This window comes from Corticium candelabrum, chromosome 9, assembly GCF_963422355.1.
Source record: "Corticium candelabrum chromosome 9, ooCorCand1.1, whole genome shotgun sequence".
In the NCBI taxonomy this organism is placed as follows: domain Eukaryota; kingdom Metazoa; phylum Porifera; class Homoscleromorpha; order Homosclerophorida; family Plakinidae; genus Corticium; species Corticium candelabrum.
Window position 1 is genome coordinate 2,990,003 of NC_085093.1, and position 12,500 is coordinate 3,002,502.

Consider the following 12,500-nt stretch of genomic DNA (forward strand, 5'->3'; position numbering starts at 1 on the left):
CAAGAAGCCTGCCGGATATTAAAAGATGAACTAGGAGGTTATGGTAGTGCGTCACTGGCGGTCTGAATGCATTTGTTTGTGTTTGTGTGGTCGTGTCTTTGTCCCTCTGTTTGTGTTTGTGTGGTCATGTCTTTGTCCCTCTGTTTGTTTGTTTGTGTTTGTGTGTGTTTGTCTGTTTGTGTTTGTTTGTCTGTTTGTGTGTGTTTATCTGTTTGTGTGTGTTTGTCTGTTTGTTTGTCTGTTTGTGTGTGTGACAATTTACTAACAAGTTAAAGTCTATTGTAGACTATCTTGTGGAAATCGCATCTGATGATGACTCTGATGCCTCCCATGTGGCTACACACATGCCATTGGGTCACATCAAGAGTTGCTCTGGGTATGACAGTCGAGTTCAAACCCATTTATATCAGTCACTATCTCTCTCTGATTCAGTTGTCAAGCTATCGTCGACCGGCTGTACAGTGAGAGTGAGGTAGACAGCCAAAGAGGTCGCTGTATTAAGCAAGCCATTGAAGTTCTGGATTCAGCATTTGCTCAGTATGAGTAAGTTGCTTTGTCAATTGTGTGTGTGTGTGTGTGTGTGTGTGTGTGTGTGTGTGTGTGTGTGTGTGTGTGTGTGTGTGTGTGTGTCACTGTGTGTGTTTGTGTCACTGTGTGTGTGTGTTTGTGTCACTGTGTGTGTGTGTGTTTGTGTCACTGTGTGTGTGTGTGTTTGTGTCACTGTGTGTGTGTGTGTGTGTGTTTGTGTCACTGTGTATGTGTGTGTGTTTGTGTCACTGTGTGTGTGTGTGTGTTTGTGTCACTGTGTGTGTGTGTGTTTGTGTCACTGTGTGTGTGTGTGTGTGTGTGTGTGTGTGTGTGTTTGTGTCACTGTGTGTGTGTGTGTGTGTTTGTGTCACTGTGTGTGTGTGTTTGTGTCACTGTGTGTGTGTGTGTGTGTGTGTGTGTGTGTGTGTGTGTGTGTTTGTGTCACTGTGTGTGTGTGTGTTTGTGTCACTGTGTGTGTGTGTGTGTGTGTGTGTGTGTGTGTGTGTGTTTGTGTCACTGTGTGTGTGTGTGTGTGTGTGTGTGTGTTTGTGTCACTGTGTGTGTGTGTGTGTGTGTGTGTGTGTTTGTGTCACTGTGTGTGTGTGTGTGTGTGTGTTTGTGTCACTGTGTGTGTGTGTGTGTGTTTGTGTCACTGTGTGTGTGTGTGTGTGTGTGTGTGTGTTTGTGTCACTGTGTGTGTGTGTGTGTGTGTGTGTTTGTGTCACTGTGTGTGTGTGTGTGTGTGTGTGTGTGTGTGTGTGTGTGTGTGTGTGTGTGTGTGTGTGTGTCACACTGCTGTTGTCTTAGACCCGATCAAATGTGCTTGAGCTTTAATGGTGGCAAGGACTGCACTGTTCTGCTTCATCTCTACTGGGCTGCACTTCACAAGTCAGTCGGTTGTCTAGCTATCAAGGGAGTCTGTACAATTTGCAATTGCACTAGCAGACGTTGGAAATTCAAGCAAGCTCCTGTACTACTATACATCGCTGATGGAGAACCGTTTTCTGAAATAGAAGAGTTTATCAGCGTGACTGTCAAACGGTCAGTTGTAAAATCTCATAATATCGGATTGCTTGTAAAGATGCTCACAATAGGCTTTCCCTCCCCCTTAATTTTGAAAATCTCGTATACAAGTGTTGTCTTGCTGAAGGACGATGTGCAATGGGGTAACTAACATATACATGGGGCAGTGTAGTAGGGCACACACACACACACACACACACACACACACACACACACACACACACACACACACACACACACACCACACACGTAGTGGTGTGAGTTGGTGGGGTGTGTTTAGTGTAAAGGGTTAGTAGGGTGACGTTAAGTAGAGAAAAGCGGAGAAAGTTGTCTTGGTGTTGGCTGATGTGCATGATGGGGAGTGGGTAGTCTCCGATGAATGGAGTAACGCATGATGCAGTTGTGAATGGGTCCAGTGTGTTCACTTATTGGTATCACTGAATTGCTATAGGTATGGTTCTCATCTTATAACAAAAGAAACGGTCTCAGTCAAGTCAGGCCTCGTCGACCTACTCAAGTCCCATCCAAAGATCAAGGCCATCGTGATGGGCACCAGACGTGGTGATCCAGGGGCAGGTAGGATGATACAAACGTTAATTAACACACCATACATTCTTTGTCTATACGTTTGTAGATACTCTAAGTCATTTTCTAATGACGGACTGTGACTGGCCCCAATACATGCGGATATTCCCTATTCTAGTCAGTCGGTAACGGAAACCTGCCTTAACTCGTTTGTATATCGACTGTTTCCTTGTGTTAGGAGTGGCGCTACAGTGATATCTGGTCACTCCTCAGACACCTCAATATTCCATACTGTTGTCTGTACGATCAAGGGTATCCACGTTTATCATTGGCATTAATGCTGACAGTGGAAGTGCATGCAATTGTGTTATAGCTATACGTCGATTGGCAGTACTAACAACACACTACCGAATCCTGCCCTTCAAGGTGATTCACCAGGTGAATATCTTCCGGCATATAACCTAATGGATGACAGTCTGGAAAGAGCAGGCAGGGTTAAGTCAAACACTTAATCCCTCCCGATGATTTGAAAGTTATTGCTACCGAAGAGAATTTTTTAGTTTTGAATTACCAAATTCCGTGTATAATAGGTTGCTCGTTTGTATATTTATGACGACATGCGCTCGCACAATAAAGTGTTTTCCGTTAGCATTGCCAATGACAAAATGACGGACACGTGCATGCCAGACGGACGCCGAATTTAGTTTTACTCTTCATTGGTTTAGGGGTCACAAATTGTTGTTCTAGTACATGTGACTTCTTCCTCTCTACAGTTCTGTTCTCTGTGAATGTCTAGCAAGACTTTATTTACAAACAGGCAAACAAAGCGCATACAAACTGAACCCTTTTGTTTATTAATTTTTAAAAATGGCGCTGGTACCAAGGCAAAACAGTTTCCACAATCTAGCTGGTTGAGCAAGTAGCTACATTGCTTGTCATTACTAAATGTTTGGAAGCCATTTGGTATGGCGATTATACACAAAAGGCGAGAGCTTGTCGCAGATCGGAACCAAGACTAGAGGCAATTTGCAACGTCTAGGATGAAGCGGGTGAAATAATTATTGGATTGAGGTCGGCAAGTAAAACAATTTTTTTAATATTACGTGGGCTTTTGTTAGTTAATTAATTAATTAAGTAAAGCTCTTGTCTCTCTCTGTCTACTACTGTATAGCACTTTGTCATAGAAGCTCGAGAACAAGGAGTTAGGGTAACATTACAAGGAGTTAGGGTAACATTACAAGGAGCTAGGGTAACATTACAAGGAGTTAAGGTAACAAGGAGTTAGGGTAACATTACAAGGAGTTAGGGTAACATTATAAGGAGTTAAGGTAACAAGGAGGTAGGGTAACATTACAAGGAATTAGGGTAACAAGGAGTTAGGATAACATTACAAGAAGTTAGGGTAACATTACAAGGAGTTAGGGTAACATTACAAGGAGTTAGGGTAACATTATAAGGAGTTAAGGTAACAAGGAGTTAGGGTAACATTACAAGGAGTTAAGGTAACAAGGAGTTAGGGTAAACTAGAAGACAAAACAGCCTAGATACTGCACGCAATATACTCTGCCTCAGTGGCATGCATTGATTTCACGCCTTTACTACTAGCTAAAGCAGACGGATTTCAACTCTTATCTACTTTCCCTTTCCTAGATAATTGTTTGCAGCCATTGATCATGCGCAGACAGTGCAAAATGTCAATCCCCCCAATATCATTACCAAAATTATTGCTCATAGACTGCAACGAAGTTGGCAACTCTAGACCTCTAGCTAATCTAGCGGCGGCCCGCCGGTCGGAAGAGAATCGTCTATTTCTTTGAGTAGCTCTCTCCCTCCTGTTTCAGGGTGCTGGCAGGTGCATCGCACTGTGACGTCTTCATGGTTGTCCTCGTGCGTTACTTCCTGCTGGCACGTGCCGGTGTAAGTTGTAACGGGACACCCGCAGCCACCACCGGGGTATGTAAAGCGACACGGAGTAGGCCTAGCCATACAGTGTCCGTAACAACAAGTATCCGGGCAAATCGAATCTCGAATGAGGTCATAGAGTCCTGCCAAGTAACGCGCGTTATCGCCCTACGTACTCGTACCTAACGTGCGCTCTTACCGTCATTGGCGGGAACGGTTTGTCCACAGGTTGTCGTCGCATTCGGCTTCGCACCGACAAAATCGCACTCCTCGTCGTCGCTCACAGTAAACGATCTGTCCTTTTTGACGAAAGCACAAACAACCTTACGAGTCTTCGTTCCGCCGCAAGTACTCGAACACTCTCCGTACCCACCCGTCATCCACCTCACAAACAAAACAAAACATACGGTAGCCAGTCTCTCCTAACGCGCGCAGGCTAGGCATCGTCCTCTTAACGCGCGCACACTAAATTCTAGCCTGTGCGCGTTAAGAGGCACACTAGCAACTAGCCTTCAGGCGTTAATTAATTAAGAGGGACTGTGAAAGAGGCTAAAGCAAATTATGAACACCAGCAGACAATTGATGTTGTTGAACCAAATGCATTCTTACTTGTGTTCACCTGCAAACGGCAAAGAGACGCGCATTAATTGAATAAGACGTGCAGCCGTTACATTAATTATGTTAATTAGAGGCAACATCTCACCGCAAACGTTCCTATTGCAGTCTTCACTTGTCTTGGGCATTGTCAACGTTTCGTCTGCAGAACAGTGTGAGAGACGGACAATACTCATGCTTCTATCCGTCCCCTTGCGGATACAGCGCACTCCCCTCGTCCTCTTGCCACCGCCGCACGTCACACTGCATGGCCTCCACCTTCCTGTTGAGTAGAAACAAACCCTCGTGCACACTCGAGACTCCGGCGGTTTGCCACCCACGCCTCTCCGGATGCATTCACTGTCCGCGACGTTCCTTCCCGACGTCACTCTGCGACAGCGCACTCCACGCGTTTGCGTTCCGTTGCCGCAAACGGCGGAACAGTTTGACCAGGAGGTTGTGTTCCACGCGTGCTCGATACACTCCCGGCCGCATGTCCGTTCGGAGTTGGGTTTGACAACTACCGAGTAGCTGTCGCAGAGGTTCTCGTCCACGCGAATTTCGCTGCCGTTTCGGAGGGTCTCCACACAATAGACGTCCCGCGTCTGGGTGCCAATGCAAGTGACAGAGCACGGGCTATACCGTCCGGTGCGCCAGCTGTAGGGTTTAGATACAAACACCAATGACAGGCTGTTTGTACATGTACATGTAGATAGCCGACTCACTCGTATCGTTCCGAGAGTTGTATCTGGTCGAATGGGTCGCTGGTTGTCTCAGTTGGTAAGAGAAGCACGTCGTCTGCGTGAAATAAAAACATAAACGCTTTCATTAAGTTAACTAGATAAGCACGAACCACTCCGCCATGCATCTCTCTGCATGCGCACACACTCAAGCGGGAATCAATACGTCACAACAACTCTATCATCATGCAAAGAGAGTTCCAATCAATACACTCGTAGGCATACCACTCGAGCAAGCAGTCGCAAATCTAGACGCTAGATGCGACCGCAAGCTGCTAATTATTGTTTACTCTGCGAACATTGAGACAACTTTTACTGTATGCACACCTCCAGAGAGGACACCGCTCTGGCTTGCGACCGACACCAAGAGACAGCCGATGACAACGCCAATCAAGCATACTTGACTGCTTTTCCACATTGTTGTGAGTGTCCGCCTGTCGTATGCGAGCACACCTGTTGTAGGAAGCTAGAGAAGTTGTGGCTACACGAGTGAAAAGGAAGCCTTGATGTGTTGCAATTGTTTCAGTTGCACACACGCAAGAAGTTGTGATAAATCGATGGTAAACAGTGAGTACCAATAGATTCGTAAAAGCAAACTTGCAGGAGAGTGAAACGCGTGACACCAAACAAAATTGCCGGTCGTTTCCCTACCCGGATGTGCCACATACCGGTAGACTTACATCTTGCAAACTCCCGTATAAATTGGGCTTAATTAAACCATTTTCGTATCTGCTAATTAACTTAATTAATTAAACGAGTTGGTGGTTAATTCAAGTTGTCAGCGATGCCCTGAACTAGTACAGATGCGAGGTAAAGAGTTTACACACAAGTGACTTAGAATGTTGGGTGTGACACAGTAACATTAGAAACTGTGATAGACAAGTGATGTGTATTCTCTGCATTCCGTTAGAAACAATGACGGAAGAAAGACAATGACAACGGAATTACAGACGGACAGATAGACAGAGAGATGGACACACACACACACACACACACACACACACACACACACACACACACACACACACACACACACACACACACACAGCAGCCACAGTATGACTGACTAGGTCAACATATCAAGGGATTCTTGGCACCATAACAATAACTGATTCAAAGTGGCAGCAAGCAACCCACCCAATTAGGTATAGTTATGATGATAATGGTTGTTTTCACTAGCCAGGACATCAATTGAGTCTTAATTGACAGATGGGCACACACACAACGTTCATATTGCCCCCACACATTTCCTGATCTTGACAAGGCCATTAGGAACTCGCACTCAACTAACCAATTGCAAGCTCCGAGATGTTACCAATTGGTAATGATGTCTACATCACTACCAGATGACTCTGCTCTGACAGAACTGGTCAATTAACATCGTAACTGAAACAACAAACACAAACGGACACGACAACAGCTAACATGAGATGTTGATGATCAATTGATGAACAACAAATAAAACACACAGTCAGTAAGAGGGGCAGGTGTTTGGGTATTTACCATTCCATCATGTTTGCAATTTGCACTCACTATCTCTCCCTGATTGTTTGGTGACTTGAACAGGGTAAGGATACTCCCGAGTGTTGAGTTGATACTGTGATTGTGGCAAGGACCTCGAATCAAACAGCTATCATTTGATCACATGCAAACTGGACGTGGGCCTCTCCACACACTAACACACACACACACACACACACACACACACACACACACACACACACACACACACACACACACACACACACACACACACACACACACACACACACACACACACACACACACACACACACACACACACACACACACACACACACACACACACACACACACACACACACACACACACACACACACACACACACACACACACACACACACACACACACACACAATTCCATCGTGTCAACATGGTGTGACTGTCTAAGTCAACTAAACTTACCACACAGAAAGGAGCCCCAATACCAGTATATCAACAACAGTAGATCAGACATCATTTTCTTTGACCCAGACTCACGGATGAATATGACCTAGAAGTCACTCTCTTGCCCATCCTTGATGTCTCAACACAGTGCTGTTAGCAGCCACTGCTAGAGAAGGACCAGAACTGAGCATCCAAGAGAAAGAAGCAAAGAACTAGGTGAACTACTTCCGGAGGAGTAGCACCACCATCAGTAATTCCCTTGTTCTTGGAGCATTTTGGTCATTGGGGGTACCAAGAAGTTCCTTAATTAGGTTGACATTTGACAAGACAATAGTGAATACCTTTCCTTCCTTTAGAAACACTATCTGGTCAAACAACATTAGCACACAGTGCAATGTAATCTGACTACCCAAACATCAACAGGCCAGATAATCAAACATTCAGATAATTAAAAATATGCATGTGCTGATTTCTCAGCCAATGAATAAGAATCAACCGTCCTGTAATGGACAGCAGTGAAACATCCAACAATATCTGATTTCTGCAGAAACAAATTTGTACAAGGAATGACAACGTCTGACAATTCATGACGCTCCATGCCCTGCTGGTATGTGCATGGTAAGGTAATTCTCTCAACATAATGACACCTCGTCAGAATAAGAAACCAAAATAATGCGACGTAGTAAACAACACGTGAAAAGCACGTGCATTACAAGTAAACAAAATTTCGTCCAAATTATCAAAATTATTATTGAAAAGTTCAGACAATTGGTGTCCACAATATCAAGTCATTGATTGTGTAATGACAATACAATATATATATATATATATATATATATATATATATATATATATATATATATATATACATGTATGTATGTATGTATGCAGGGTTGTCCCCAGCATACAAAATGCACGGCGCTCCACCATGCCTTGGCTTCCACTTGGCACAGGCCCGCCATGCTTTACGGCATGAGTAGACAGTGATTAGCTATGAAGATAATGGACTTGTATTTGTATTTTGAAAAGTGGGAAGTTGTTTGAGACTAACAAGTAGTTCCTGGGATGCTTGGTTTGAAGATATGGCATGAACTTAATTGTAATCTAGGTACTCAAACATCAACAGTGGTTGTCAGCACTGCCCCCTATGTAGGTCAGTATCTGACGGTAACAAACGATTCTGTAGATATCTGGCCCTTCCTGTACTACTAGTAGGTTCTCAGCTTCTTGAGGTCTGGAAATTTTCCAGTGGCTATAAGGCTTGTTATAGCTACCATGTGGTGAAGCACAGTGAACTAAGACAGAGAGAAACTTTAAAAATAAACCACTTTGTTCCGTTTGTGCCTGAGCATTCCATGACAACAGCTTGTGGCATCTCAGGGGTAAGCAAACCCGCACCAAAGCTTTCCTGGAGCCCGCCACCACAAAATTGGAATGGGCATAGTTATAGCAATTTCCGCCGTGCCTTACAAAAATCTTGGGGACACCCCTGGTATGTATATATATATACCTATATATATATGTATGTATGTATGCATGCATGCATGTATGTATGTATGTATGTATCTATGTATGTATGTGGCTCAATTGGTTAGAGTGTGCATTTGGAGATTGGCAACATCCGGGACCTTCGGGTCAGAGTTCAAGTGCGGGAGGGCCACATACATAAGTTCCCTTGGGCAAGGAACTAACATACACTTGCCTCTCTCTCCGGAGTGTCAGTTCTGTCCAGCAAGTTTGAAGCATGAAGTATGAAGTATGAAGTACAGCAAGTATGACGTACCTAGTGACATGATAGTGTGACTGCTGAAAGTGTAGAGTATAGAAAGGTTAGAGTATAGCAAGTATAGTCATTGCAGTATCGAACCTGGGCCCTAAGGGTCCTTGTAAAAAATGTATGTATGTATGTATGTGTGTATATATATATATATATATATATATATATATATATATATATATGTATATATATGTAGATATATTAGCAATATTTCAAATTCTGCTCTACATATCAGAATAAGCTGGTTCTCATTGAACATAAATCAGTGAGTTCCATCGTCCCAGAACATTGATATGCCACATGCATAACATGGTCGACATACCACAGCTAGACAGTCATTCCTAGATGCATGTGTCACATCAAGAGCTCCCAAACAAACCCAGTAATGTTGTCACACCTTCGTCGGTAGTTCTTAATATCCAACCCGATCAACCAGATCTGAAAGGGTGAGAACAAGAACATGTGACCACCAGAATGACGTCAGTTCTAATTGACTATCAAACCTTTATATCCCATTTCATCATTCGAATTACTAGACGCCTTGACTGTAGACACAATGCGCTAGATGTACAACAGAACATCTACACTCAATCAATAAATTCGTTCATAAATAGTTAACCTTTGCCTTCGGCTTCGGTATGCCAAAAATGTCACATAAATTGTTCCGAATGGGTCTGACAGTTTCCACACTCGAGTTCCTGAATTCGAATATTATTAATTAATTAGTTAGTGTGCATGAGTTACAACAATGTAATGACCATAGCGTTTCACTCAACATTGTCATGACATCGTCATGACAACCATCAGGTATAGCATCATCAAACGTCAGCAGTGCGACGTACAACTGGTCAGCAGTGGCCGTACGAACCTAAGAGAGAAACTCACTTCACTCGATGCTCACGCATTCATTCATTCACACACACACACACACACACACACACACACACACACACACACACACACACACACACACACACACACACACACACACACACACACAATAGTGACGATACCCGAGGATACTTGTGACATAGAAAGATCAACAATCGTTCGATCGTTTTGCGTCGAACAGCACCAGAAAAAGCAATCAAACCACAGAAACTAAACAAAATAGAAGTCACATGACTAGACTCAAAGGATATGGTATTGTAATCAATACACGCTGATGCTGGCAATTATTTTCTTGGCATCGCCGCTTCCAGCTATTTCATCTTTGCACAGATTGAACAAACGTAGTGAAAATGTGTCTCTAGAAAAATCGACGTTTAAGCATCGAGAGTTGAATACAGAGACTAGATTGTCATACTGGCTGTCTGTTAGTAGAATGTTTAATGCCGAACTTGAGAAGAGGAGATCAACAGTCTTGAAGAAGGGAATTGTCACTCTACAGGGTAGTTGGTAACACAACACAATCACAGGATGTCAGGAACGTCTAAGTACCTGTCGTCCTTATGATGATTTGTGAAGATACTCAGTAAGGTTTCCATGAACTGATGCATTTCGTGAACACTAGCAGACACACATGGCATGATGCATACAGCAATCACACTCGAGTACGAGTAGCCAACATGTACCCAACAGTAGGGACACACACCAGTGCAAACAACCAATCACATTTGCTTTGTAAAAACTCATCAGTCTAACACGAGGAACACAGGAAACTCGTGTTTGCATAAAGCAACTCGCACAAAGTCACCATATCGATGATCTACAGATAACAACTATAGATCCTCATTTCTTTCTGTTGCATGGATCCTTAACATTTGATCAGCAGGTCCAGGTTAGTAATTTCTTAAATACAGCGTGTAGTGCATGACCCAACCAGTTTTGATAAAATTGGATTTTCACCAGTAGGTGATTGCCACAACTACCGGCATAGATGATTAAATATATCATTTATAGATTTACTCATTTAGAGTAAGTAACAGACAACGTAGATTGGATGGATCTCCAAGTTGTCCGTGACCAGTTTGTGTGTGCACAGGCAGAATACTGACGAAAACTATTGGTGTGGACTTGTTTAGAACATAGCGCACGCTAGTTGTGCTTTGTCACGTGACCTGACCACGCCTTCTAGCTCACACTAGGTACGACCACTTTCAATTTGCTTGCTACACCCCTAAAGTAGTGAACAACGAGAAACATTGATGTCCACCCCTGATATCTGTACTAAAACTGACAACTAGTTTATGACAAGTTCAACAAAAGATCCCGGCATCACAACTGAATCCATCCATTATGCCATGCCAGCACATAATGCAAATGTAAAGAGAACTGCGCATGCTCAAAATATCACATGATCATTGCTTTTTATTTCAACCCGTCGGTTCGATTTTTGTGTCCAAATATCCAAGCATAAATTTTTTGTTGATCTGACCTTAGTAGCTGTGTGCTAAGCCTAACGTACAGCACATGCACCATGCAAGCAAGCTTGAATTTACGGCACGAATGTCAACAAGGTATTTAAGGCAAACAGACAGACAGACAGTTAAACAAGACATACTACCCTGCATTGCAAAATGTATCATGGATAAAAGTTCAAGTATATGTGATTGAGACAGGCAGACAGACAGACAGACAGACCCGCAGACAGGCAGGCAGACAGGTAGATAAACAGAGATACAGATATACATGTATAGACAGACAGACAGACAGACAGTTAAACAGGACATACTACCCTGCATTGCAAAATGTATCATAGATAAAAGTTCAAGTATATGTGATTGACAGACAGACAGGCAAGCAGACAGACAGTTAAACAGGACATAATACCCTGCATTGCAAAATGTATCATGGATAAAAGTTCAAGTATATGTGATTGACAGACAGACAGACAGACAGACAGACAGATAGACAGACAGACAGACCCGCAGACAGGCAGGCAGACAGGTAGATAAACAGACAGACAGATATACATGTACAGACAGACAGACAGACAGATAGACAGACAGACAGACATTACACCTGGAGGAGATTTGCTTCAGATACTGAAGAAAAGATGAGCTTGAATGATTAACTAGTGATTCCGTCAGTCCACCGACACTGACGATTAAGCCGAGTAATGCTGAGTATTGATAGGTAGGAAGAGACAGCAATTGAACTGATTTGGGGAACGATTCTGAAGGAGCAGCCCAATTTAGTGCGTCTTGATCACAACTACAGTGTGAAACAACACAATTGTTGCAAAGTGTCTGCACATGTAGTCATTTGATATGATCACTCATCTGTTTGTTGGTCTATCAGTTTGTATGTACAAATGTACGTACGTCTGTCCTTCTGTCTGCCTGTCTGTCTGTTGATAGAGACATTCAACATTTTGTTCACCAACTGTTTTGTTTAGTTAAATCTTGTATGAAGTGAGTGATTGTCATTGGTAGAGTAAGCTTTCAAATATAACAATCTGTCTGTCTGTCTGCCTGTCTATCTGTCTATCTCTCTGTCTATCTGTCTGTCTATCTGTCTGTCTGCCTATCTATCTGTCCGT

At 43.2% G+C, this 12,500-nt stretch overlaps 4 protein-coding genes across 5 annotated transcripts in view; 1 reads left to right on the plus strand and 3 right to left on the minus strand.

Moving 5' to 3' along the window:
- Positions 1-2,735, plus strand: part of LOC134184830 (FAD synthase-like) — a 6,407-nt gene extending 3,672 nt beyond the window's left edge. The window contains exons 6-14 of one of the 2 annotated variants that reach the window (XM_062652588.1): positions 1-37; positions 286-376; positions 433-543; positions 1,336-1,416; positions 1,471-1,569; positions 2,003-2,127; positions 2,186-2,253; positions 2,315-2,388; positions 2,450-2,735. The exon at positions 1-37 is cut by the window's left edge and continues 46 nt beyond it. In XM_062652588.1, coding sequence (XP_062508572.1) covers positions 1-37; positions 286-376; positions 433-543; positions 1,336-1,416; positions 1,471-1,569; positions 2,003-2,127; positions 2,186-2,253; positions 2,315-2,388; positions 2,450-2,588 — 825 coding nt within the window. In that variant the 3' untranslated portion in view covers positions 2,589-2,735. The remainder of the gene's footprint in view (positions 38-285; positions 377-432; positions 544-1,335; positions 1,417-1,470; positions 1,570-2,002; positions 2,128-2,185; positions 2,254-2,314; positions 2,389-2,449) is intronic. The other variant, XM_062652589.1, reaches the window with a different exon arrangement.
- A 903-nt stretch (positions 2,736-3,638) lies between these two features.
- LOC134184497 (uncharacterized) lies at positions 3,639-4,592 on the minus strand. The gene is made up of 3 exons (XM_062652199.1): positions 4,588-4,592; positions 4,178-4,362; positions 3,639-4,121 (listed from the first exon to the last, which is right to left on the minus strand). Exons 2-3 carry the CDS (start codon positions 4,356-4,358, stop codon positions 3,844-3,846), a joined length of 459 nt encoding a protein of 152 aa, XP_062508183.1. The 5' UTR covers positions 4,359-4,362; positions 4,588-4,592; the 3' UTR covers positions 3,639-3,843.
- LOC134184496 (ADAMTS-like protein 1) lies at positions 4,376-5,954 on the minus strand. Its single transcript, XM_062652198.1, has 4 exons — positions 5,640-5,954; positions 5,298-5,370; positions 4,682-5,229; positions 4,376-4,597 (listed from the first exon to the last, which is right to left on the minus strand). The coding sequence occupies exons 1-4, from the start codon at positions 5,728-5,730 to the stop codon at positions 4,584-4,586; spliced, it is 726 nt and encodes a 241-aa protein (XP_062508182.1). The 5' UTR covers positions 5,731-5,954; the 3' UTR covers positions 4,376-4,583.
- A 3,280-nt stretch (positions 5,955-9,234) lies between these two features.
- The window catches only part of LOC134183956 (tubulin-specific chaperone D-like), a 17,986-nt gene continuing 14,720 nt past the window's right edge, over positions 9,235-12,500 (minus strand). The window contains exons 37-46 of the mRNA XM_062651548.1: positions 11,981-12,172; positions 10,457-10,525; positions 10,323-10,400; positions 10,176-10,265; positions 10,030-10,117; positions 9,775-9,884; positions 9,636-9,714; positions 9,520-9,577; positions 9,414-9,454; positions 9,235-9,357 (exon numbers count right to left, since the gene is read on the minus strand). Coding sequence (XP_062507532.1) covers positions 9,429-9,454; positions 9,520-9,577; positions 9,636-9,714; positions 9,775-9,884; positions 10,030-10,117; positions 10,176-10,265; positions 10,323-10,400; positions 10,457-10,525; positions 11,981-12,172 — 790 coding nt within the window. The 3' untranslated portion in view covers positions 9,235-9,357; positions 9,414-9,428. The remainder of the gene's footprint in view (positions 9,358-9,413; positions 9,455-9,519; positions 9,578-9,635; positions 9,715-9,774; positions 9,885-10,029; positions 10,118-10,175; positions 10,266-10,322; positions 10,401-10,456; positions 10,526-11,980; positions 12,173-12,500) is intronic.